General features: G+C 38.5%; 3 protein-coding genes across 7 annotated transcripts; 2 read left to right on the top strand and 1 right to left on the bottom strand.

The window, feature by feature from the left end:
• The first annotated feature begins 131 nt into the window (after positions 1-131).
• LOC127447817 (F-box/LRR-repeat protein 3-like) lies at positions 132-9,038 on the top strand. 4 transcript variants are annotated; one of them, XM_051709894.1, is made up of 5 exons: positions 132-322; positions 2,329-2,689; positions 3,092-3,214; positions 3,314-3,485; positions 5,698-9,038. In XM_051709894.1, exons 2-5 carry the CDS (start codon positions 2,330-2,332, stop codon positions 6,336-6,338), a joined length of 1,296 nt encoding a protein of 431 aa, XP_051565854.1. In that variant the 5' UTR covers positions 132-322; position 2,329; the 3' UTR covers positions 6,339-9,038. The 4 variants fall into 4 exon arrangements, with proteins under 4 accessions (XP_051565854.1, XP_051565853.1, XP_051565850.1 ...); XM_051709893.1 differs by having other exon boundaries at positions 2,311-2,689; XM_051709890.1 differs by lacking the exon at positions 132-322 and adding an exon at positions 356-1,195.
• A 57-nt stretch (positions 9,039-9,095) lies between these two features.
• LOC127447818 (ceroid-lipofuscinosis neuronal protein 5-like) lies at positions 9,096-13,586 on the bottom strand. The gene is made up of 4 exons (XM_051709895.1): positions 13,354-13,586; positions 11,369-11,543; positions 11,061-11,286; positions 9,096-9,740 (listed from the first exon to the last, which is right to left on the bottom strand). The coding sequence occupies exons 1-4, from the start codon at positions 13,449-13,451 to the stop codon at positions 9,256-9,258; spliced, it is 984 nt and encodes a 327-aa protein (XP_051565855.1). The 5' UTR covers positions 13,452-13,586; the 3' UTR covers positions 9,096-9,255.
• Positions 13,587-13,795: 209 nt separating this feature from the next.
• Positions 13,796-23,534, top strand: LOC127447820 (radial spoke head 1 homolog). Of its 2 annotated transcripts, XM_051709896.1 has the most exons (9): positions 13,796-13,858; positions 14,840-14,883; positions 14,960-15,073; positions 15,162-15,267; positions 19,986-20,076; positions 20,278-20,413; positions 21,002-21,073; positions 22,813-22,927; positions 23,276-23,534. In XM_051709896.1, the coding sequence occupies exons 1-9, from the start codon at positions 13,825-13,827 to the stop codon at positions 23,296-23,298; spliced, it is 735 nt and encodes a 244-aa protein (XP_051565856.1). In that variant the 5' UTR covers positions 13,796-13,824; the 3' UTR covers positions 23,299-23,534. The 2 variants fall into 2 exon arrangements, with proteins under 2 accessions (XP_051565856.1, XP_051565857.1); XM_051709897.1 differs by lacking the exon at positions 13,796-13,858 and having other exon boundaries at positions 13,887-14,883.
• The last annotated feature ends 1,011 nt before the right edge of the window (positions 23,535-24,545 follow it).

The raw sequence follows: 24,545 nt of genomic DNA, 5'->3' as shown, positions 1-24,545 counted from the left end.
TACAAAAAGTGTCTTGTGTGTTTTCCTTTCATCTATTCATGGATCATTTATGATTAGCAAATAACATGATCTCAAAGTGAAATAGTAGTTTGATTATTGCAACACATTGCAGGACTTGGCATACATACTGTTTGAGTTATGGCGTTATATTGATGGAATGGTTATTTGCATGACACTTTGTGGGCGGGGCGTTGTCAGTCCACTCGGCGGTCATCTTTGGAACGCTCCCAGGCAGCTATTTTCAATGGATTCAAGCGGAGCAAGAGAATAGCTCCTTGACTAAAACCTACTTGAATGAGGAAAGACCGAAATCTCCAAAACGGTTGGTCAAGATTACAATCAAATAACATATTTTAAATCAGCAGTTAAATCTGACAATAATGGAATCAGAAATTGTGCTTATTACGCTCAGGTCTCGCTAAAAAAACGTTGTTTTTCAGGCTGGTCCAGCTAGTGCGCATGCGCGTTCTCGAGTTAACTGACATGCGATGTCTGCATCTAAAAGGTGATTGGCTCTTTTACAGCCATACTGGGCGTTCGAATTTCTTCCATTCATTTGAATACAAGTGGTCCATCTTAGCCTACTCTCAGCGCTGTTCAGACTGGGTTAATAACAGTCATTCGTAATGACTGGATAAGACATTTATTTTATAATGTTATAGAGATTTCTAGGGCGTATATTCATGTATTTGTCACATATTAAATATTTTGACATAACAGGTTAAAACGCGTATACTTTATATTGTATAAATATATTTAGTAAGAAAACCATCCTGATATTTGAATGCTGTTCTATGGGGGATTTCTCTTTCTGAGCCGCCGAGCGCCCCTGCGGGAAGAAACCTGTATGTCAAGTGGAGCTGGATCTCAGCAGCCCTGTGCTGCTCATTCTCGTCGTCTCTAAAACAACAACATCGCCATTTTCAGCGCTGGGACGGAGGCGGGGACTCTGGAAATCTCCCGCGGCACAGCAGAAGTAGGTCAACCAGCAACATAGCCGAGATATACGCTCCCAGACTCCTGAGAAAACGAGATAAAGCTGAAGAAATTCAGCTCATCTGCGTCCAGTGCGTCTGCTCTCATCCGGTCTGATGTTTTCAGGTTTGGGTCCGGGCTGACAATCAGACGAATAAGCAGGATTGTATTTGTTTTTCACTGTTTGCGAGCTGAGCTGAGGTTGTTACATGCAAAACAGGTAATTTGTAGATTTGCAGCAGCAGCAGCAGTTTGTCTAACTAGATCACTGTCTCTATGACTAGTTGTATGTGTGCAGTGTCTTTATTTGGGCTGATAATGTTTTTCTCTATAAATGTCATCTCTTTCATCATTGATCAATGATTGCAGGTCAATCTAAGTTCAAAACTCGCACAGTTGTAGGTTACATAAAATGCATATTGCTGCCAACACAAGCTGAGCCAAGCAGGAATATGTTTATTATTTGTTTTGAGGAAAGTTAAAGGTCATGCTTCATTTCAAGTTGTTGAATTTTAACACGTATTAACCTTGAAAATAATCTTTAATGTTAGTCCATATCAAGGAATAACAAATGACTTTAGAAACCTAAAAAGGATAATTACACCACAAGCCATAAAGATGTTTGATTTGTGAGTGATTTTTTTCTTTCCTTTTTTTTTTTTCAGTGAATTGGTTAAACCGGTTCACAAATGCTCTATATGATTCATTAGCGAATCAGTGTGAATCAAAATGATTTTTAAAAATCCATATCATGACTTTAGAAAACTAAAAACAGGGTTCGTACAGTCATGGAAATCCTGGAAAAGTCATGGAATTTAGAAATTGTGTTTCCCAGGGCTGGAAATGGCATGGAAAAACAAGTTACCACAGAATGTTTTGGAAAATTTGTGAATCGTTCTAAATCAAAATGATTTAAAAAAATCACTATCAAGAAATCACAAATTACTTTAGAAACCTAAAGAGGAAAATTACCCCACAAGCCATTGTGATGTTTGAATTTTAAAGGAATTGTTTGTTTGAGTTATTACTTTTCATTGATCGGTCAAACCGGTTTACAAATTGCTCTAAATGATTAATTAGTGAATCGCTTTGAATAAAAATTCTTAAAAAAAAATAAAAAAAATCCATATCCAGTAATGACTTTAGAAAGGTTTAGAGGAAAATTTGCTCACAAGCCATAGAGATATTAGATTTATGAGAGTATCGTTCTTTTGAGTTGTTTCTTTTCAATGAATCAATTCTGTCTGAATGACTCATTAGCAAATTATCTGACAGTAGGTCAATGAAGTGTGTTTCCACTAGGCCTGTTTATACATTATTTCTCATACTATACAGCTTTCTTTTACCCTGAAGAATGAAAAGGAGGTTGAGTAGAGATGGGGAGGACAGTACCTCCTCCTGTGAGGGACTGACGGAGACCTGCAAGAGAGTCAGACAGCCAGCTGAAGAGTCTGGAGAGCTGATGTCCAACTGGGCTCGACTCCCCCAAGAGATCCTGCTTCACGTCTTTCAGTACCTGCCTCTACTGGACCGCGCTTTTGCCTCGCAGGTTTGCCGTGGCTGGAACCAGGCCTTCCATATGCCGGAGCTGTGGAGATGCTTTGAGTTTGAACTCAATCAACCAGCCAGCTCTTACCTGAAGGCCACGCATCCTGATCTTATAAAGCAAATCATAAAGCGTCACTCCAATCATTTACAGTATGTCAGCTTCAAGGTGAGCGGCTTGTGAGGACATTTATTGTCACTGGAGGGCATTGTGTTGCTCCCAACTACCACTTGAACCATTGCAACTGATAAATCGAGTTGACCTTAATGCTCCCCTAAAGTGTAAAGTTGTGTGTTATAGTGATGTAACAGTGGTTAAGTGGTGTTATTTGGCATGACACAACAGCAACATGTTCTGTTCAAGGGGTCATGTTCCACATATTGTGAACAAACCTGTAACCCCAAGTATTAAACTTCCGGGTACGATATGACCCCTTTAATGTTAATTATTGTAACTCTACAGATTAAAACAGATTTTAGAGTCACAACTGTTTTTCATGTGATCCTGACAACTGACAAATGTGTAATGGTGCATCTCTTGAATTAATGCTGAATGTTTGTGTGTATACAGGTGGACAGCAGTACAGAATCAGCAGAGGCTGCGTGCGATATCTTATCTCAACTGGTGAACTGTTCACTGAAGACCCTTGGGCTCATCTCCACTGCACGACCAAGTTTCATGCAGTTACCAAAGGTGTGTAAACATACTTTAAATTTGACATGTGTTGATCAGTGCAGTGGCTTGTTTCCTGACCATACCTTTTTTCTCTTCTCTCCTCCTTACTCCCTTCAGTCCCACTTCATCTCTGCACTGACGGTGGTGTTTTTCAACTCCAAGTCTCTTTCGTCTCTGAAGATTGATGACACGCCAGTGGATGATCCTTCACTCAAAGTTCTGGTGGCAAATAACAGTGACACACTCAAGCTATTAAAGATGAGCAGCTGTCCACACGTTTCTCCTGCAGGTATGACTTCCTGAACCACTGCTGGAATGTATTGTCATGTAATGGGTTGTGTTTCTAGGATAATATAGAGAATATCAATAGAGATATATTGGGAAATTATCACAGAGTAGGTCATGCTTCAGACCACAGCGCTGAGTGAGCTTGTTTTACCAAACCAAGTTCATCTACTCCAAATCAGCAAAGTATGATCATGCCTGGTCATGACACTTGGGGTGTTTCTCAATGCAAAGGACACAGAGAATGGACTTGCATTCTTATAAAGACCAGTCTTGTCAAGCTACCTTGAAAGAACGAACCCGGAAGGACAAGAGGACGTAGAATGCATCTGTTGCAAGATTTGAGATGTGCTGTGATCTTACTGATGTGCAGTTGACCGTCCCAACACATTTGTAGCCAGTGACAGACCTACTGGCATTATTATCATCAAACCAGTGAGGTTTTGTAGGCCTAGTGACACATTAAAAGAATCAAGTCGGTTAAGACTCATTTCCTTTGTGTTTACTTTATTAAAAAAACAACAAATGTTGACAGAGTATATTGACTTTCACAAGCCATCAGACTTTTGCGATTACAACAAGAAACTCTAGAGGGAAAACAACGATAAATGTTGAGCCGATTAATTTATTGAATTTATCGCATATTTAAATAATGACTGAGAAAGGCCTCCAAATAAAGATAATATAGTTTATAATATAAAATAATTATAATATTTATTATATTACATTTATAATTCAGATAATTTAAATAATTACATTATATACATATACTGTTGCTGCAGAGAATTTAAGCATTTCTACAATACAAAAAGTGGCTTAAAAGTCAAACTTTCTTTATTTACATATCATTAAACATAACCCTATTGTTAGCCTACTTCCCTCTGAGCTATTTTTAATTAGTAGTCGATGCCCTCATGCATCAGATGGACGGTTTTGGAGCATCTCACTTTGACGGCATCTCGTTTCACTAGTTTTCAGCATCTCTAGTTATGAACGCTGTGTTTTTGAAATCCTGTGTCAAGATAAATATATTTTTAATCGTTAAAAAACGTCTCAAGATGCATTCTGTTGTGCTCGGTCTAGCTGTCTTCGAGGTCAAAAGTGCATCTGTGGAAGGCTGTATACTGCCTGTTGCTCTCGTTGGTTTGACGAGGTGTGTTGCCTGAACAGCTGAAGCGTGGACTGCCCCTTACTGCCACGTCAAGCTTGAATTGCTTCGAAACATTGCTTATGATGGAATTTATGTACGCATTGGGGTCATAATTAATTGCGTACAATTTTGTTAACGCATTATTTTTTTATGTAATTAATTACACTAAATTAACACATTAAATCAACAGATTATATATTATATATATATATATAATGTATGTGTGGTTTTTTTTTATGAAAAGAACTCAATGCCACAGTATGGCTGATGCCATGCTCTTCTCTGTAACTCTTTCAGATGGATGTGCTAATTTACTGTGTGTGTGTGTGTGGGTGTGTGTGAGATTGTCTGTGTACTATGGCTGGTTGATACAGCTAAAAAAAAAAAAAAAATTATTAAAATTCAGCCTTTTGATAATATTTGATATATTTCTAATTTATGTAGTTGGTCTGAAATGGCTTAAAATGGTAATTCAAAATGTTAGTTGTAAACACAAACTAAAAAAATAAAGGCATGTTTTGCGGAGCTTTCTATTATGAATATTTAACCATTTTAATTTATATTTTCCAATATTACAAGACTAATAAGTAATAAAGAGCAGTTTTTGCCTACATCCAATTTTTGTTATGGGAGGGGTTTTTGCAAACAAAAAGTTGGATCAGAATTTTGGATTAATTGAAACGGACCCTTTGAACTTATTCACAGAAATGAATCAAACTGACCAACTCTGATTTAAACTTTAGTAGAAAAAATTGAGACACTATTAAAACATTCGTCTCAATGCTCTATTGAACTATTAGTGTGATGATAAAATAATGTAAAATGTAACAAATCATTCCCTGATTTCGTTATGTTGCCATTGTTCCCTGTGGATTTTTCAATAATTTGACAAATCAATATTTAACATGGTTTTAGTTTGCCATTCTATAATGAATTCTGTTCAGGTTTCAGTTGTCAGATGCATACCTGAAATATGATCCAACAAATGAGACAAAAAAAAGCTCTATATTTGTAGTCTTAGTTGTGATTTAAGATGGTGGAACCCATGACGCTTCTGTCGTTCCAGGTATTCTGTGTGTAGCTGATCAGTGTCATGGTCTGAGAGAACTGGCTCTCAACTACCACCTACTGAGTGATGAACTCCTCCTGGCACTCTCCTCAGAGAAACATGTGCACCTTGAGCACCTCCGTATCGATGTGGTGAGCGAGAACCCTGGTCAACAGTTTCACACCATAAAGAAGAGTAGCTGGGATGCCATGGTGCGGCATTCACCCAAGTTCAACCTGGTCATGTACTTCTTCCTGTATGAAGATGAGTTCGGGCCCTTCTTTCGTGACGAGATTCCCGTCACACACCTCTACTTTGGCCGATCCGTCAGTAAAGATGTGCTCGGCCGCGTCGGCATGAACTGTCCACGACTGGTGGAGCTGGTGGTGTGTGCCAACGGTCTTCGTCCATTGGATGAGGAGCTGATTCGTATCGCTGAGCGCTGCCAGAACCTGTCGGCCATCGGACTGGGCGAGTGCGAGGTGTCCTGCAGCGCTTTCGTGGAGTTTGTGAGGATGTGCGGCCGTCGCCTCTCTCAGCTTTCTATCATGGAGGAGGTGCTTATCCCAGACCACAAATACAGCGTGGATGATATCCACTGGGAGGTGTCCAAGCACTTGGGGCGTGTTTGGTTTCCAGATATGATGCCTACGTGGTGAAATACACATTGGCTATTTCAAAGGATCTTTGAAATTAGCTTTGTCAGTGTGGACTAAATGGCTTTTTGTGTGTGGTCTCTTTGACATGTTTCACAGTTATTGTTGACTTTGTATATAGATTTGAGTTGTTAAGGAATTTACATCTTGTTGTAATGACTGTGGAGTATTGTATCATTGGCAGGTTGGTGCAAATTTACATTTGGGCGAATCTCACAAAAACATATTTTCTTTTGATTTTAGAATGAAATAAGATATTATATTTTGCTTAAAGAAAAGGAAGCCAATTTTAGGACTCTTAAGAACTTGGGCATTATGACAATTATGCACATTTTCCCCCACAAATTTTCTTAAAGTATGATTTTTTTGTTTGTAATTTCCATTTTTCTCAGTGATATCTCATTGCTGTAATAGTATAATTTATTTTACGATAATGTACTGTTATAAAATAATTGAAACTGATTTTTTAAAAAAAAGGCAATTTTTAACAATTTTAAATACAAAATAGTTTTTTTTTATTTAATTCACATTACAGTAAAGAATTAGATTTTTGCAGGATGGTAATGAGACATTTTATTTGTCATCAAAATGTCAAAAAAATTGCAAATATACATTTTAAGGTGAAATATGACTCAGCCGTCTACTTCACCGATATCATGAAATTCACCCTTTTTCCATTTTTTTTTTTTTTTTTTAAGAGTCCTCCATTGGAATTTTTCGTCATGAAACTAAGCAGATGAAAGCTGTACAAGCCATGCCATGTATATACTGTATGTATAAATAATAATAATACTAATCCAAGAGGAAAAACAAGTTCAGTTTTGAGCGAAAGCAGAAAACTGTTTTATTAGTTGAGGTTATAGTCGAGAGTTAAAGCAGATAGTCATCGCTCATATATTTAAATTCAGATTTTTAATGGACTCTTTGTCCTTGTTGATGCTCATCTATCTCTACATAATTCACTATTACATTACAATGTAGCGGTTTACATCAGGGTGTGTTCAATGGCTAAACGTTGTGCTGTCAAAACCACAGATGTGGATCACATAGTTCAATGCATTTACATGTGGATTAAGCAAATTAATCATTTTCACATTAGAGCAAAACTGCATTGCATTAAACTTTAAGATGGTATTTCACATTCAGATCACAAATTAATCACATTTTGTGTAGTTCATCATATTGCTAAGGTGGATCTCAGTTGGAATTTCTAAACAGCTCCCTCTAGTAGCATGAAAAGCCATAAACCTTTAGTGAGAGTGAGAGAGTGGCTTTCCCTCACTAATTAGTGGCCTTGCTTGTGTGATGAATGGTAAGATCACCAAAATCATAAGTGTGCAAAGCAAATTTGGTTTGGCAACAATCTTTGTTGTGTAGCTATGAACTTGGTTTATGTAGATGATGAACTATTTTATAATGTGATTAAAACATTTGTATAACTAAATATATTTGTTATTACTGTGCTTTTGTACAAAAAAAATACATTTTGTATGGTGAATAATATGCACCTTATATATACCACATCTAAATATTTCTTTCTGGTGGTTAAGCGAGTAGAAAGGAAACGATCACTCTTATTTTGGTGTAGCAAGGAAATGGGGATGCTGAATAACATAAAATAGCATATTTTAGAAATCTTGTTGGGTATGTTTGAGTAGGTCAGACTGGAATGAAATGAAAGGATCAGGGTTTGGTTAACATTACGCTTTTGTCCTCGAGTGGGGAAAGAAATTGCAAATCACTTTTAAGAATGCAATGAATTGTTGACTGGTTTCTATTTGATTGCATAAAGAAAGTTGTGAGAATTGGCTTTGCAGACATGATGAACTAAACAGGATACAACGATATAATGAATTTGTTGATATGCATCCAATGCTTGCATAGTTGCAAGCTAACGTACAACATATGTTAAACTGCCTGCATTCAAACCCGCCCCTTTATTTCAGTTCAATATGATTAAGTATTGGAGTGAAGCAGTTCAAAAGTTTTCCTTTAAGAAGGAAGTCACATGTGTCTGTATATAAAATGCTGTGTGTTTGATATAAATAGAAATACTAATATCTCTTGCACCCTCTGTCGAGGTTTGAAGTGTTTCTGTGCTGACCTCTTTCATATATGAGTGGGAATAGTTCCTAGATGGATTTTTGTACTCTTGTAATTAGATTTGATCAGTGTAATTTATTGATATGTTTTTTTATTAATCAGCTTATATTGATGGTTTAACTTTGGGTCATGCTTCTTGTTGATTTATATGCCTATAAAAATTATACTAAAAGTTAATGACATGTAATCGAGTGACATTTAACTTTAATTTTTAACTCATCCAGAATTAAAGTCGACATGTATTAACTTTTGGAAATTGTTAAAGCACCTAAATAAAGCAGCATTCATTATGGTAAATTATTACAAAAAAGGAAGCGATAGCCCAGAAGTGGAACATATTCTATCATTAGAGGTTTATCATTAAAATAACCTAACCTGACATTTTTTGGGTGCTGTAGAACGTTAACACAAAACCATTAAAATTAAGATCAGAAAACTGCAGTCTGTACAAACAGAGTAGCAGCAAAGCAAGTGCTGATGTTTTCCTTAGCAATTGAGCAAATTGCTTGTGTTGCAAATTTGGAAGTACCATATTTCTTTTGTCATAAAAACATGATTATAACATTATCTGTTGTTTAAATAAAGAGCGATCTAAACATCTGTGCAGTTTTCGTGTGAATGTTTTACATATTTACATCAAAATTCAACACTGGAAAAAACATTACAAGATTATATTTTGAGAAATATTCCAAAGTTTTTTTGCAATATTTTTAGTAAACATAGTTAATTACCATATAGGTAGTGACAACTGCCAACATACAAAATGGAAATAGAAAAATTAAAAACTGACATTATTTAGCAGCAAAGACTATGGTCATTAGGGCAAAGGAATCTCCTCATAGGTTATTCTGAAGTAGGGATATTTCATTGGTAGTTTCCAATATTCAAAGTTGTAGTACAAATAGAAGGTCTTCTCCAGGACCATCTTTTCATAAGCTTCAAACAGACTCAAAATGACTTTCAATACTGATTGGTGAGGGCGAAACGAGTGATAGAACTTCTTGATATCTGCGGCGAGATCTTTCGTAGAAGAATCTGTAAAAATGGCTTCATCTCCCAAATAGATAGGCTCTCCGCTGTACAGATAGATCTTTGTGTAATTCGTTTGAGTTTTGCTGAACAGCAGAGCACCTAGCTCTGTTAATTTCTTATACGTCCGGTGCACAAACTGAGAACAATCGTAGGATTCAAACCATGTTGTGGCGTTGGCTCCAGGGTCCGACTTCACAGTCCAAGTCTCGTAATAAACACCAGTTTCGTTGTCCTCCTGAACCCAATGAGCCATCTCATTAAACATCTCACCTAATAAAATAAAAATATATGAGAGAGACAGCATGAAGCCTAAATGAAAGAGAACACTTTGATTTTGCTTCGTTTTCGTGTCTTAATCACACTGGATGGGCGTTTTCCTCAACCAAAATTACAGCATTTCGAAAACACTCTTCATTACTAGATACTTTAGAAAACATTAGGAAATGACATTAGGAAACTGAAAACTGAGTTATCAAACTTAAACGGATTAGTGTTGCAAGAGCCACTCCATTGGTTCAAATGGCGGTGTCCAGTAGCGGTGAAGGTTGCTGCGCGTTCGTCTTTTCGGGCACGTGTAGTTTTTGCAGTCTAAACTATTTGGTTTAGTTTCGATCAGATCTGACTCCATCATTCATTTGATCTGACTCCAGTTGTATTAGACCTTGAATTTAGGTTGAGATTCCAATTATTACTGATCATTAATTGAGATTTTATCTCGATTTGGATACTTGAATATTCTAGTTAATTCTGTACTTTAAACTGTACTTGTTCCTTCGGAATCCTGTCACTTAGGGTCTCGTTACAGCCGTGAACAAGGATCCCACATTCAAAAACCCGTCAGTTCTGATCTTTAGCCAGAGGTAAAGTACTAATACTATTCAGAATGATTACTACCACACACAGGTTTTAAGGGGTATTTTTATTATCCATCAAATGCTGAATCTTAGTATGTACTAACCCTGATCGCAGATTTGCGGTAACATGGACTAACTAACGTAATCTACTAAAGCCAATATAGTCAGAATAGAATTAAGTTCAAATTTATTTGTCAGGTAATCATGGATTATGCCAATAATTAATTAACCAAACTCAGAAATAATCAATAGACAACATCCAATGTTCAAAGATGAATCTTAAGAGTAAGAGATGCATACAGTACCTGACTTTTATAATAAGACATGGATTTTCTTTCGCTGTTTTTTAAAGAAAAGGAGGGACGAGTCCAAATGAATTTTTGTGGCATTCAACATTATGCCACAAATGTTGTCGATTGAGCTTTACATATATTGAACTCGGTATATTCCTTTACATTTATTTATTGTACAGTTTTGTTTTGTTTTTTTGTTTTTAAGAAAAACAAATATAATGTTAAGGAAAAATATAAATATATTTTTAAAATTAATCATTTATTTAATTGTGAATTTGAAAATGTGCAGAGCAATTAAAAATCACAGCTACTGGCCCTCATAACCCTCATGATTGTTGCACCCTGAATCACCAGTACAACTGATGAGTTATAGATTGTATTTTGTGAATACGCAAATTGCACATAGCAAGTATAACAAGCTTACAAAGAGCACCTTGTTTTACCTGAAATCTCTCCTATTTTCTCCAGAGTACCGTTCTGTTTCCAGTGCATGTCATCTATGCCCTCAAAGAAGCATGCGGCTCCCTGGTTACACCAGAATGGAGCGCTCATCTCCTCTCTTTCATGTGGAAAAGTGCAATTCCCCAGTTGAAACAGCTCATACCACTCCACAGTGAAGTTTCTTCCAGTGTCTGCACTTCCAAAGCCAATGGCATCATGCATGATATGCTGAACAGTGCAAAACTCTTGATTAGACAAAATCAAATACACCATTCAGGATAGAGGCATGTTATTCAATAGGTGCACTTACAAACTTTCCCAAGATGTCGCCATATTTGAATTCCCACACGGGAGTCTGCAGTCTGAACACAGAGATGATGTCATAGTCTCTCATGTAGGGTATCCGACCATCTGGATCTCCAGTGGGGCAGAATGGGTATAAAGGCTGGCAGTATGGATCCACACCTGGACGTCTGTCAAGTCTCCTAGAAATCCATGCAAGAAACTGTAATATGAGGGCTCTACAGCAGACGCACTTCATTCAAGTACAAATTACCTGAGCACATGTTAAAACTTATTTGGGTGCAACTGTGTCATGCTTGCCGTCTTGACAGCTTTTTTGATTATAAAAACCTAGAATTGTTGCATCGCACTGTTCACTTAAAGACCTCATGAAATCAAAATTAACTGGTCTAGCAGATATGTACATTTGAAATATACAGTCTTTCTCTTCAGGGAAAACAGACCAAAAATATTGATGACTCATCCTGCACTCAGAGGTGTATACAGATTTTTGTCCAATAAAAATGCTTACTAGGACGAGAATGTCCCTCCCCCAAATACCACCGAATAATTATGGTGCATGGCTGTGATTAAACTAAAGTTCATTGGCTACTTTAAAAAAAAAAAGGGAGGAGCCCTTTGATGTCCAACACACACACACACAAAATCGGTCAACACAGGAAAGAAAATGGTGTTCGTCAAGCCACTTCATGGGGTAATTAAGTTATAAACGAAAGCTAAAAATAAATATTTGTATAAATTCTGAAAGGGGTGTGAACATTTATGAGACAAAAGGGAATGCAAACTTATCTTCTCAGCTATATATACTGTTTATTAAACCTTTGATTAATGGGTTATCAGCTGACTTCCTTTTCTTTGGCTTTCTATCTCGTTTCTGAACAGCAATCTAAATCGAGCAATTCTGTGATTTGGTGACTAAAAACAGCCATTTGGCTCCTTAATGTTTCAGCTGAGCCAATGGCTCCTAAGTCATTTTTTTTTATTTATTTATTTTTTATCAGGAGCCCTACTATTGTGTAATATGCTACATTAATGTGAAATTAAGCCAAAATGAGTGAATATTATTTGTACTGCAAAAGTTGGGAGCGTCCAGCAAAGACTGTTTAGCCAAAGACAGATCACTGGTGTTTAAATGAATGGGAGAAACTGGAACGCCCAATATGGCGGGGGTAGAAAATGAAGTTCGTATTACAGGTTAAAGAGCCAATCACCTTTTAGATACAGACATCACCTGTCAGTCAACTCAAGAACGCACATGCGCATTAGCTGGACGTGCCTGAAAAATAGCGCTTTTCAATGTGATCTGAGCTAAAGAAGCACAATTTATGATACAATTGTTGTTGTCAGACTTTACTGTTGACTTAAAATATGTTCTTTGATCGTAATCTTGACCAACAGTTTTGAAGATTTCGATCTTTCCCTATTCAAGTAGATAGGAACTGTACTTTTATTCCGCTTGTCTTCATAGAAAATAGCTGCACAGGAACGTTCCAAAGAAGTCGCAGAGTGGACTGACTTGCCTTGAAATTCCCTTTGGCGTCCAGTAATGAGCCAAAACTTCACAACGTCTGCCTAACCTGGCTAACGTCGCATAATGTAATTACATCACATAATGTAATTCATTTTCATGAGCATAACCTCTACCTTAGAAGTATTTGTAAATGATATCTTACAGACTCCAATAAAATATGTGAAGTAGTTTATGTGCGCCTCCTAAAAGATTATTAACACTTAGCTAAATCATTAGTTAAAATAGAATCAAATAAATGTGAATGTTATTAAAGTTTGATTGTAACATTTTTAAATATATCCATATTCAAATATTAAACTCGTTTATCAGCGAATGCTTTATTGTCACGTATCACTTCAAGCATATCATGTATATTTATGAATTCTGTTATTTTTTATTCTAGTGGTCTTTTACTGTTCTCCCAATTATTTACTTAGAGATACGAGATCTGGACGTAAGGCATCTTGAAAACTGCAGCTTACTTGTAAGGCACTGGCCACACTTGCTTTCCATGAGCGCTATCAGGAACAAGTAACCCCAGAATCCAAACATGAAAGATTATCTGCATAGAATCCTTCATCTCAGTATAATGTCCCAGAAATATTAGTTTGCTGTTTCGCTTGCAGCTGTGCTGCTTTTTTTAAAACTCACATCCTAGTTTTAGAGAAGAATAATCACGTGCCTTTCTAAATTGAGTCAAATGGTCAGTCACGAGGTTTTATAGACCTTTTTCACACTCTGGGTTTTGGAATGCGGAAGTAAACGTTTGCAGGGTAAAGTTCGACAGCGGTGAATGGGAGATCATAACAAATATTATTTTCACTTACCTATTTGCTCCAAGACCAAAACAAAAAATCCACTATTACGGTTGAATGACTTTCCAGAAGAGGAAAAAAAAAAAAAAAAAAAAAAAAATTAGAGAGCGATGGATTAAGACAGTAAAATGGGAGAAGATGGCAAATTTACTGTCACCCCCACGCAGCTGTGGTAATTCATTTTTTAAACTAATTCCAGGGTAATATAACAGAAAGCATAATGTTATAAACTTATACTCAATATTTTAAAAACTGTTACATAAAAAATACGTAACGAATAATTCGAATAATAATGATAAATAATAATAATACACTGTTACAATAAAGTTTTATATGTTACGAGCTAAAAACCTTTTAAAATAAAAGTACAACAATAATAAATAATTATGATGATGATAATAATAATAAACTGTTACATAATAATAATAACAATACACTGTTACATTACATTTTTTATGTTACGAGCTAAAACCCTGTCAAAATAAAATTCGAATAATAATAAAAAATAATAATGATGATGATGATAATAATAATAATAATAAATTGTTAAATACAAAATACGGCAACGAGCCAAAAACCTGTCAAAATAAAAGTCTAATAATAATAATAATTATTATAATAAACTATGTTACATAAAATTAAAACAGTCACGAGCTAAAACCTTGCCAAAATAAAATAATAATAATAATAAACTATGGGTTACATTAAAAAACAAACATTTAAACAACCAGTAAAACATTAGACACACATACTCGTCCTTTATAAGGCTATTACTTGTTGGATGCTCTTCCGTTATTATCCGGTCCAACTCCTTTTTATTTGTTTAGCTCTGTAAAGAAATTCACCCAAACCCCATTTAAATTGTCTACAAAACTAATTAAAAGCATTTAAGCATAAACCTTAAGACTAAAGGAGTTTTAAGATCACGAGTAACAAGTCAAGAGTGTCCAAACGTTTGACTGGTATTTTACATATCTGTTTATTTTAAAATAGAAAGTAATGCTTTATTATGCAAACGTGACGTTAAAACAGCTGGGTGAAGCTGCGCATGCGTCGCCTCATGCGGCGTTGCTATGGTAACAGTCAACAGCTTTGAACCGTTAGGTTGCGTTTGGGATACTTCTGCTCAATAACCTTGAGTTTATTATGTCAGACGTTGGCTCCGAAGTGTTTGACGACGAGCAAGGGTCCCTGGGGGTGAGTGACTTTCATTAATTATGTTCGAGACACATTCTTTCAGCAGTAGATCACAACAGTAGATCATGTGTTGCAGGAGTATGAGGGAGACAGAAATGAAGCCGGAGAGAGACACGGACAGGGGAAAGCTGTCCTGCCTAATGGAGACACTTACCAAGGATCATATGAATATGGCAAGAGATCTGGACGGGTAATTCTGCTCACAAAACACTTCTCATTTGTCAGAGAGTTTCTCATAAACAATGGTGGCATATGATAATGTGTTGGGTGTATGTTAGGGCACATACAAGTTCAAGAATGGGGCCCGATACACTGGAGAGTGGCACATGAATTTAAAACATGGACAAGGTATATTTTATTACCCAGATGGCTCCAAATATGAAGGTAAGTCCTTTATGTGTCAGTGTTATCGTAAAGTATATCAGTACTGTAAATGTCGTTGACAAATAAGGTTGCCTTGGATGACAAAAATGAGAAATATTCTAAAATCTCATTTAAAACACATATTTACTGTAGTATCTAGTGCGTCGAAACATAATCTTTGTGTCCATTTTGGTTTCATACATTTTTGATTTATTTTTTATAGAATTTTCTACAAAATAAATAAATAAATAAAATAGAATATTGTTTAAAAGGTATTAAAATATTTTTCTTGCACCTTGAATACACATGAGTGCCCATCACTAATAAAAAAAAAAAGCTTTCAAACATATTTTCAAGGTTAAAAATATGTTTACAAATTTTACATGATTACATGTTTTAAATTTCTTTTGAGTCACGAACATCAATATGTTTTCTTAGCGTTACTCAAACATACCTTTTCATAAAAATGTCAAAATATCTGATATTTTGAAAAAACTTCACACACAATAAGGGTGTAAATGGGTCCTCTATTTTTTATGTTTTATTTTGTTTTAATGGCTACCTGCATTTTGACTAGCTTACACAACCTTACTTTCCCTATCTGTCACTCACTCGATGTTGTGTCAATGTAGTGACACTAGGGGTCACTCTTGGGATCAATGGGAATTGGCGAGTGGAATTTGCATGCCACTCCCCCGGACATACGGGTATAAAAGGAGCTGGCTCGCAACCACTCATTCAGGTTTTGTGCTGAGGAGCCGAGACAATGTCCCAGCTATTTCAGCAGGTAGTTCAGTGTTGTGGCAAGAGGGACACAACATCTCGTTCCCTCCATCAGGGAACGGAGGTTACGAAAGTAATCAAGATGTTCCCTATCTGTCACTCACTCGACGTTGTGTCGATGTAGTGACACTAGGGGTCCCTATACGAAACGCCACAAGGACTGAACTGTGTTACTTGGACTGGCAGTGCGAGATGGGCAGACCGCTGTGTGCCTCGTAGCCAGCACACCAGGCTGTCACGTAACCTCCCCCAATGCTCCTACGAGCGTCGAAAGGTCCCCTGTATCTCGGGGACAAGTCGACTGCCCAAAAATTGGGGATAGGCTAGCCCAGCCGTGGCCTCTTCTCCTCTTTTTTCTCCCCAAAAAGAGTGGAAACCGTTAACCGACTGGGGGCCATAAGTGTCTGCGTCGGGGGGGTGTCACTCCCAAGGGGAAGACACCGTGGAGACCACACCCCGCCAAGGTGGGATGTGGTCTCCACTTTGTCAGAAGTATGTCATGTGGAGAAGTCTTGTGGTAGGTCCTACCTGAGGGGGGAGGAGCTCTACAGACACGGTGACCAGGGGAAGAGGAACCTCTGCCTAAGGAAGATGCAGTTTACCAACAGGAAAACCATTTAGCGGAAGATACATCACTCAGGGTTACCTATGGGGAACCAGCGCATGTGGAGCACCTACCCCAGTACAGGGCCTAGCTGGCTCGCAACCACTCATTCAGATTTTCTCTTCGGAGCCGAGCGGTTCTATTCATTGAGCTGAATTCATCCACCGAGTTCATTCACCTCATCTGCTGGATTTACGGCGCATTTCAGCAGCTTCTCCCCCTCTGCACCGGTGGAGTGCAGAGAATGCCCCTGGGCGCTTTGGCAGGCTAAAAGAGTATATTCTTTTCCTAAAAGAGTACATTTTCTTCTACTAAAAGAGTGGCACTTACGGGAGCGTCTTTTTAAAGATGTCTTTCCGTTTGTGTATAATTCCTGTTTGCAGTCTTTACCTCTCCGCTTCTGACAACCACGATCGTTGCCTGACATGTTTGGGCACCACCCACATGGAGACATCATTCGTGGACGGGTCATGTCCTCATTGCGAGAACATGACAATGGCAACGTTGTGGTCGCGGCTTTCTTTCGTAAGAGGGAAAGCCACCCCAGCAGCCCCCCACCTCGGTCCTTCTACCTATGGGTATGAGGCTGTGTCGGCTAGCATTGGGGGCGATTTGGGGACCTCAATGGGAGTACTTTCGCCGGGAAACCCCCCATGGACCTCCCATTCCCCAGCACGCTCGTCTGCCCCGGTCGGGTTCTGGGATGAGACTGCCGGCTCGTCTCAGGGCATGTTCACGCTCTCATTCGGAGCTTATGAAGAGGATGAGCTGTCGATCGCAGCATCGGAGAGCGGGCTTGTCCAGTCCGACGCTGAGGCTTCGGCTGGGCTTCCACCTTCGGGTATGGTCGCCCAGTCACAGGCCGACGCGGAGCTGATGGACATGCTTGCCTGGGCGGCTGCAAGCGTCGGACTGGAGTGGATTCCTCCACTCTCCCCTGAACCCTCGCGGCTCGATGACTGGTTCCTGGGCCCAGAGCACTGCTCACATCCATGCCCCGCCCCGGTCCCTTTCTTCCCGGAGGTGCATGAGGAGCTGACGAAGTCATGGAGGGCAAGTGGTGTTCTTCCCGACGCGAGGACCCCCAGAAATGCACAGTCGGATTGGTGCTTTCCTTCCTGCAGGAGAGGCTGGACAGGCGGCTGTCCCCCTCCACATTGAAGGTGTATGTAGCCGCTATATCGGCACATCACGATGCATTAGACGGTAAGTATTTGGGGAAGCACGACTTGATCATCAAGTTCCTGAGAGGCGCTAGGAGGTTGAATCCCCCCAGACCATGCCTCATCCCCTCATGGGACCTCTCTGTGGTCCTTCGGGGCCTACGGGGAGCTCCATTCGATCCCCTGGAGTCAGTTGAGCTAAAAGCACTCTCCTTGAAGACTGCCCTCCTGACTGCGCTCACATCCATCAAGAGGGTAGGGGACCTGCAGGCATTCTCTGTCAGCGAAACATGCCTGGAGTTCGGTCCGGGCTACTCTCACGTGATCCTGAGACCCTGACCGGGCTATGTGCCCAAGGTTCCCACGACCCCGTTTAGGGATCAGGTGGTGAACCTGCAAGCATTGCCCCAGGAGGAGGCAGACCCAGCCTTGGCGTTGCTGTGTCCGGTGCGTGCTTTGCGCATTAATTTGGAGTGCACACAGAGCTTTAGAAGCTCCAAGTAGCTCTTTGTCTGCTTTGGCGGACAGCTGAAAGGGAGCGCTGTCTCCACACAGAGGATCGCCCACTGGGTCATTGACGCCATCACGATGGCATATCACGCCCAGGACGTGCCGTCCCCCTTGGGGCTGTGAGGCCACTCTACTAGGAGTGTGGCGGCCTCCTGGGCCCTGACCAATGGTGCCTCTTTAGCAGACATCTGCAGAGCAGCGGACTGGGCAACACCCAACACCTTTGCAAGGTTTTACAATCTCCAGGTTGAGCCAGTCTCGTCCCGTGTGTTGTCAGGTCCGAGCAGGTGAGTTCCGGGACAGCTGGCCGGGTGTACCGCTTGCGCATATCGCCTTTCCCCTCCCCGAGGTGAAGACGTGCGCTTTGACTCCCAGCTGTGTTCACAAAGTTGTGGACCCTGGATGACTTTCTCCTTAGCCCTGTGGCAGGTGGGTTTGCGGAGAAACTCGCTGCCGGCCCAGTACGTGTGCTAACTAGGCCCTGTACTGGGGTAGGTGCTCCACATGCGCTGGTTCCCCATAGGTAACCCTGAGTGATGTATCTTCCGCTAAATGGTTTCCCTGTTGGTAAACTGCATCTTCCTTGGGCAGAGGTTCCTCTTCCCCTGGTCACCGTGTCTGTAGAGCTCCTCCCCCCTCAGGTAGGACCTACCACAAGACTTCTCCACATGACATACTTCTGACAAAACTCGGTAAGACCATGTGACGTATTTCCACTCAAATGCCCCCCCCCCCCCCTTGGCGGGGTGTGGTCTCCACGGTGTCTTCCCCTTGGGAGTGACACCCCCCCGACGCGGACACTTACGGCCCCCAGTCAGTTAATGGTTTCCACTCTTTTTGGGGAGAAAAAAGAGGAGAAGAGGCCACGGCTGGGCTAGCCTGTCCCCAATTTTTGGGCAGTCGACTTGTCCCCGAGATACAGGGGAACTTTCGACGCTCATAGGAGGAGGTTACGTGACAGCCTGGTGTGCTGGCTACGAGGCACACAGCGGTCTGCCCGTCTCGCACTGCCAGTCCAAGTAACACAGTTTAGTCCTTGTGGCATTTCATATAGGGACCCCTAGTGTCACTACATCAATACAACGTCGAGTGAGTGACAGATAGGGAACGTCTTGGTTACTTTCGTAACCTCCGTTCCCTGATGGAGGGAATGAGACGTTGTGTCCCTCTTGCCACAACACTGAACTACCTGCTGAAATAGCCGGGACCTTGTCTCGGCTCCTCAGCACAAAACCTGAATGAGTGGTTGCGAGCCAGCTCCTTTTATACCCGTATGTCCGGGGGAGTGGCATGCAAATTCCACTCGCCAATTCCCATTGGCCTTTTCTCAAAGATCAGAGGTGTTTGGGGCTCCCAAGAGTGACCCCTAGTGTCACTACATTGACACGACATCTTGTTCCCTCCATCAGGGAACGGAGGTTACGAAAGTAACCAAGACATTAACTGGACAAAAGTTTTTCAAATATTTAGTATATTTTTTAAACCAGTTTGTTTCAGTGCATACTTGTGTTTAAGAAAGAATACTAAAAGATTATCCCAAACTTCTTAGGCCAATATTTCTTATCTCTAATTTTAGCTTTAAGAAATACTTTTTTTTTTATTATTATTATCATCATTATTTCTTTTTACTGTTACACCAATTTTTTAGAACTACTTGAACTTCTTTTCCTCTTCCTCAGGAAGCTGGGTGGATGACCAGCGACAGGGTCATGGTGTTTACACATACCCTAATGGAGACACTTATGATGGTGAATGGTTGCTCCATCAAAGGTGTAACTGCAGCGCATAGTTTTAACAGCAATCTCATTCTTTACTATTCTAATCTAAAAGCCTAATATGCCCATTCTACGGTTATTAGAGTTGTAACTATTTTCATATTATCTTCATGTCCACTTGGTTAAAATGTTGATGGCAAAACATGATTTTTTTATAAATGTAATTAACTGTCTTGTCTCTCTGTTTTTCTCTTAGACATGGGCAGGGTTTGTACACATATAATGATACAGGTTCTCAGTGCATGGGCACATGGATCATGGGTAAAATGGAATCAGCTGGGGAGCTTATCCATCTGAACCACAGATATCAGGGCAACTTTGTCAATAATAATGTATGTCTTATACTATATCTGTGGTTCTCAACTGGTGGGGTGTCACAGGTCTGCTCTGGCAGGGTCCAGGACAGCAGGGGTTTAAACAATGCTAAATGCAGATCATAACATGCAACTAACTATATCATTGTGCATAGTTATGACAACAAATATATAGGCTTATGACATTTTAAAAGGGAGGAGAAAATACTTCCCATATCTTTTTTGTTGACCTAAACGCTTCTGCATCAAATCAAACTCTACATTATTTTGACACAAATTTACTTGTCACTTGGTATTACTAAAACAATATTTAGTCCAGTGTTTGTTCCATGTGATAGACTGGTAAATCACATTTCTGCTGTTGTGTATGCATTTACAAATTATTGTGTTGATAATTTTGCATATTTTTAAGCCTATGCAGTTCATGGTAACATTAATACATTTCATGTTTGATTTTAGAAAACTTGATGTTACATGTAAAATCTGGATCCTAAGCAAAACCAGTTGAGAACCATTTGTCTATATTATCTGCAGCTTTGAACATTACAAGATACTTGTACTTCTCTCACAAGCTGGTCAATTATAAAAGCTATTCACATTTTCTAGCCCTCTGGTCCAGGGAAGTATGTGTTTAACATTGGGTGTGAGCAGCATGGGATGTATTTCCAGATAGATCAGGTATGTCTATTTTTGTTTTTCAACATGTCTTTACATTTTAAGAGGATTCATTTAAAGTAGCATTATCCTATAAAATGGCACATTTACAGTACCAATAGTTTGGAGACATTTGACCGAAATTAAAAGCTTAACCTTTGAATGATCATACGGGTTACAATTTGACCTGTTTGAACATTTAACACTGAGTTACATAAACTTAACTTTAACTTTGCGGCCTGAAAGTTCATGACATCCTCCACAGAGGTGATCTGAATCTGGGAATGACATTTTAAATTATTATTATTATTATTTTTTTATATATATATATATATATATATATATATATATATATATATATATATATATATATATATCAAAGCTATAAAAAAAAAGTACTTTACCTCCGGGTCAATTTGACACTCATAATAGCATGCAATAACACCCCAACAAACACACACGAACACACAAACACATACTGTATATACATACTGTATATTGTATATTCTGGAAATTTGGAGCATTTACTGTATATAAAATTAGTCAATTTTACATTTGTAAATTAGTGAAAGGTTAGTTATTGATGTTAAAACAGAAAATATGCAAATTGTGACTGTTGAACTGTGATTTATCAACAGTGGAATTTGATTGTTAAGATTATGAATGGCGTAAATGCTTTTTTTTTTTTTAATGGATGAGTTGCACTGAATACTGAAGGAGCAGACAACATACATGGAAACTCCTTTAATACGCATCTCAGGTGCCTGTGGAGAAGTTGGTTGAGAGAATGTCTAGCGTGTGCAGAGCTGGAATCAAGTCAGAGGGTGGCTACTTTGAATAATCTAAAATATAAGATGGTTTTGATTTGCTTAACATTTTTGGTCACTACATAATTTCCATACTTCCATTTAAGTTGACAACTTTACTCTGAAATGTGTTATAAAGCCATACTGTTCCTCTCTTCCTGTTCTCATGAGTGTTCTATTGTTATATGGCTTGTTTTGAGAATTGTTTGAGAATTGTTTGAAAGATTCACTTGTTTAAAATGATTTTCCTTTGCTGAAACTCCAGCAAGCACTAGATGAAGAGACCAGAGAGGAAGGGAAGGCCTTGAAGTTGCGTTCTCAGGGCCAGAGCTATATCACCATTTCAGCTTTTGGAGATGAGGTTCTGTGGCAACCTTCTTAACAGATTGTTGCTCTGCCTCTTATAGCATAGCTTGCCTGTTGCCTTTCTGCATGCCAACAGAAACTTGTGCAAGACAAAAGCCATGCCCAGTGTTGAAGGTCCTGCATTGTGCAGTGTTACCCAGTCAAACAATTTTTGTATGGGGTCCCTTGGTTGGCTGAGAGTCTGAATGGGGGTCCATGGGTTTGTAAAGGTTGAAAAACTCTGCCTTAGACGAGTGAGTAGTGGAACGCCCTAGGAGCATAGAGTGGATAAAGCAAAATACTGGAATTTCAGATGTTTTACGGCTTGGTATTGATATGCTAGTACATATTGCCAAACATAACTACAGTATATAAGCTAAATAAAATCCTGTTACAAGCAAATTCGCCCTAAGAATACAGATTGATATGAATATATAAAAGCATACCAACACACTAAAAACATCTAAGCCTTGTCTATTACAAATTACTGCATTTTTTGATTACAAATGAAGAATGCATGTACAAGTTAGTGAGCCTAAAAGAATGAGGCATAAGGTTTTTAAGGTGTCTTTGTGTGAAACCCAAATCTTAATGACATTTTCCGGACTGCAGGATAAAGCAGATACAGAGGAAGAAGAGCCTGTCATGACTACTATCTTGAAATGGAAACCCAAGACAGTTACAGGGCTTTCTCTTTGGACCAATGTGAAAGATACTGAAACTTCAGGTACAACCATAGCCAAATGTGTTCAAACATACAGAATACATTGATGATCTGATATTTGCATTGGCATAGCAGTGTAGTGGCATTGTGACTTGTGTTATTACATAGTATTTGTTCTGGCAGTCACATTCTGACACCTTTTTTACTCTTTTGTATGTTAATTTTGACCTATTATATTCATAAATATTTAAAAGTATTGATACAGAGTGCATCCTAATATAAAGGACACAACAAATGCCCCCAAACCATAAAGCAACACTTATATACTACCTTAGATTGTATTTTGGACATTTTGACTTTATAGCAGTTATAGATTGAAGATCTTAAGAAAACTGTGTTTGTCCATTGTAGATCAAGGTGTGGTTGAAGAGTGAGAAAGACGACAGACCACCCAAAAGAGATGAAGAAGACATGGGACCACTAGTTAATTACACATGCACATACCTGAGACAGTCTCTTCTCATGTTAATTATTTAATTATGTAATGGATAATGTACAGTCAGTCAGTCACAACTCACAACACAAAAGTGATCAGGATTAGGACTGTACATTATCCGGCTATTACGCGGCTACTTACCGAATAAATAAATAAATGTACATAAAATATTGATTCAAATGTAAATTATTTCATTGTGAGAATAAAGAGGCCGTAAGGTGATACCAGAGAAATAAAATAAGCACAGCTATGTTGAAAATCGGATGTCTGGGGCAATGGCAAATACAGTAAGTGCAGATGTGTATTTCACAGCACAGTATTCTTATTTTTTCAGATTGTTGTGTAATATTATATTATAACTTTTTCATGCAGATGCAAAATCTAAATGAACTAATAGAAAAAAGAAAAAACTTACACATGATTTGGAAGCCTTATAAAGTGTTTTAACTTCTAAAACAGCAGAGGGCACTATATACCTGCCAGCGTATATGCTAATAATTAATGTACAAAATTGTTTAGATCTGCTGAATATTCAGAATAATGCTTTAAAAAAATAAATAATTTTTTTTTATATCTTTTGCACCTAAAAATGTTGGAAAGGGACATGTATTTTTAAGTAGATTTAATCTTAGGAGATCCTTTTCAATAAACGTCAAAATAATGCTGTTTTCGTGTTAGAGAATAATGCCTTTAATTCCAGGTAAGGAATATCTTGGGGAAAAACAGTTTGTGTTGTAGCTGACTCATGCCAGGAGGACTTGGTCCACAGTCCCACCCTGCATTGTTTGTTATGAGTTCACTGCTGCCTCTTTGTGTAGATCCTCCTTATCTTTCCTTCAGCATGGCCTTCTTGTGCAACAAAGGTCATTAAATTTTTTAAATTGTTTATTTTTCAATGTAATAATAATAGCAGTCAACAAATCACAATAGGATGTGGAATACTTATTTACACTGTAAAAAAATGGCAGTAATTTTAACGGTAAAAGACTAAAAATGCTACAGTAAAAAAGAGTTAATTGGTTAACGGGTAATTACTTTGAAATATATGGTAAAAATTTATAATATATTTGAAAAGAAAATACATGTAATTTTACAATAAAATGCTGTAAAAAAAATTATATGCAAAAAGTATGATTTTCCTGTATAATTACTGGTAAAAAAAAAAAAAAAAAATGTATATTATGT

Source organism: Myxocyprinus asiaticus, chromosome 11, assembly GCF_019703515.2.
Source record: "Myxocyprinus asiaticus isolate MX2 ecotype Aquarium Trade chromosome 11, UBuf_Myxa_2, whole genome shotgun sequence".
Lineage (NCBI taxonomy): Eukaryota > Metazoa > Chordata > Actinopteri > Cypriniformes > Catostomidae > Myxocyprinus > Myxocyprinus asiaticus.
This window is presented reverse-complemented; position numbering and strand designations above follow the sequence as displayed.

Bases quoted from the DNA above. Each gene is read 5' to 3' on its own strand.
- LOC127447817 (XM_051709890.1), top strand. The intron at 2,690-3,091 runs GTGAGCGGCTTG...GTGTGTATACAG, and splicing joins TACAGTATGTCAGCTTCAAG to GTGGACAGCAGTACAGAATC. The intron at 3,486-5,697 runs GTATGACTTCCT...CTGTCGTTCCAG, and splicing joins TCCACACGTTTCTCCTGCAG to GTATTCTGTGTGTAGCTGAT.
- LOC127447818 (XM_051709895.1), bottom strand. From the start codon at position 13,451: ATGAAGGATTCTATGCAGATAATCTTTCATGTTTGGATTCTGGGGTTA. The intron at 11,544-13,353 runs GTAAGCTGCAGT...ATGGATTTCTAG, and splicing joins GTGTGGCCAGTGCCTTACAA to GAGACTTGACAGACGTCCAG. The intron at 9,741-11,060 runs GTAAAACAAGGT...TTATTTTATTAG, and splicing joins GAAAATAGGAGAGATTTCAG to GTGAGATGTTTAATGAGATG.
- LOC127447820 (XM_051709896.1), top strand. From the start codon at position 13,825: ATGGCAAATTTACTGTCACCCCCACGCAGCTGTG. The intron at 14,884-14,959 runs GTGAGTGACTTT...CATGTGTTGCAG, and splicing joins ACGAGCAAGGGTCCCTGGGG to GAGTATGAGGGAGACAGAAA. The intron at 20,414-21,001 runs GTATGTCTTATA...CACATTTTCTAG, and splicing joins GCAACTTTGTCAATAATAAT to CCCTCTGGTCCAGGGAAGTA.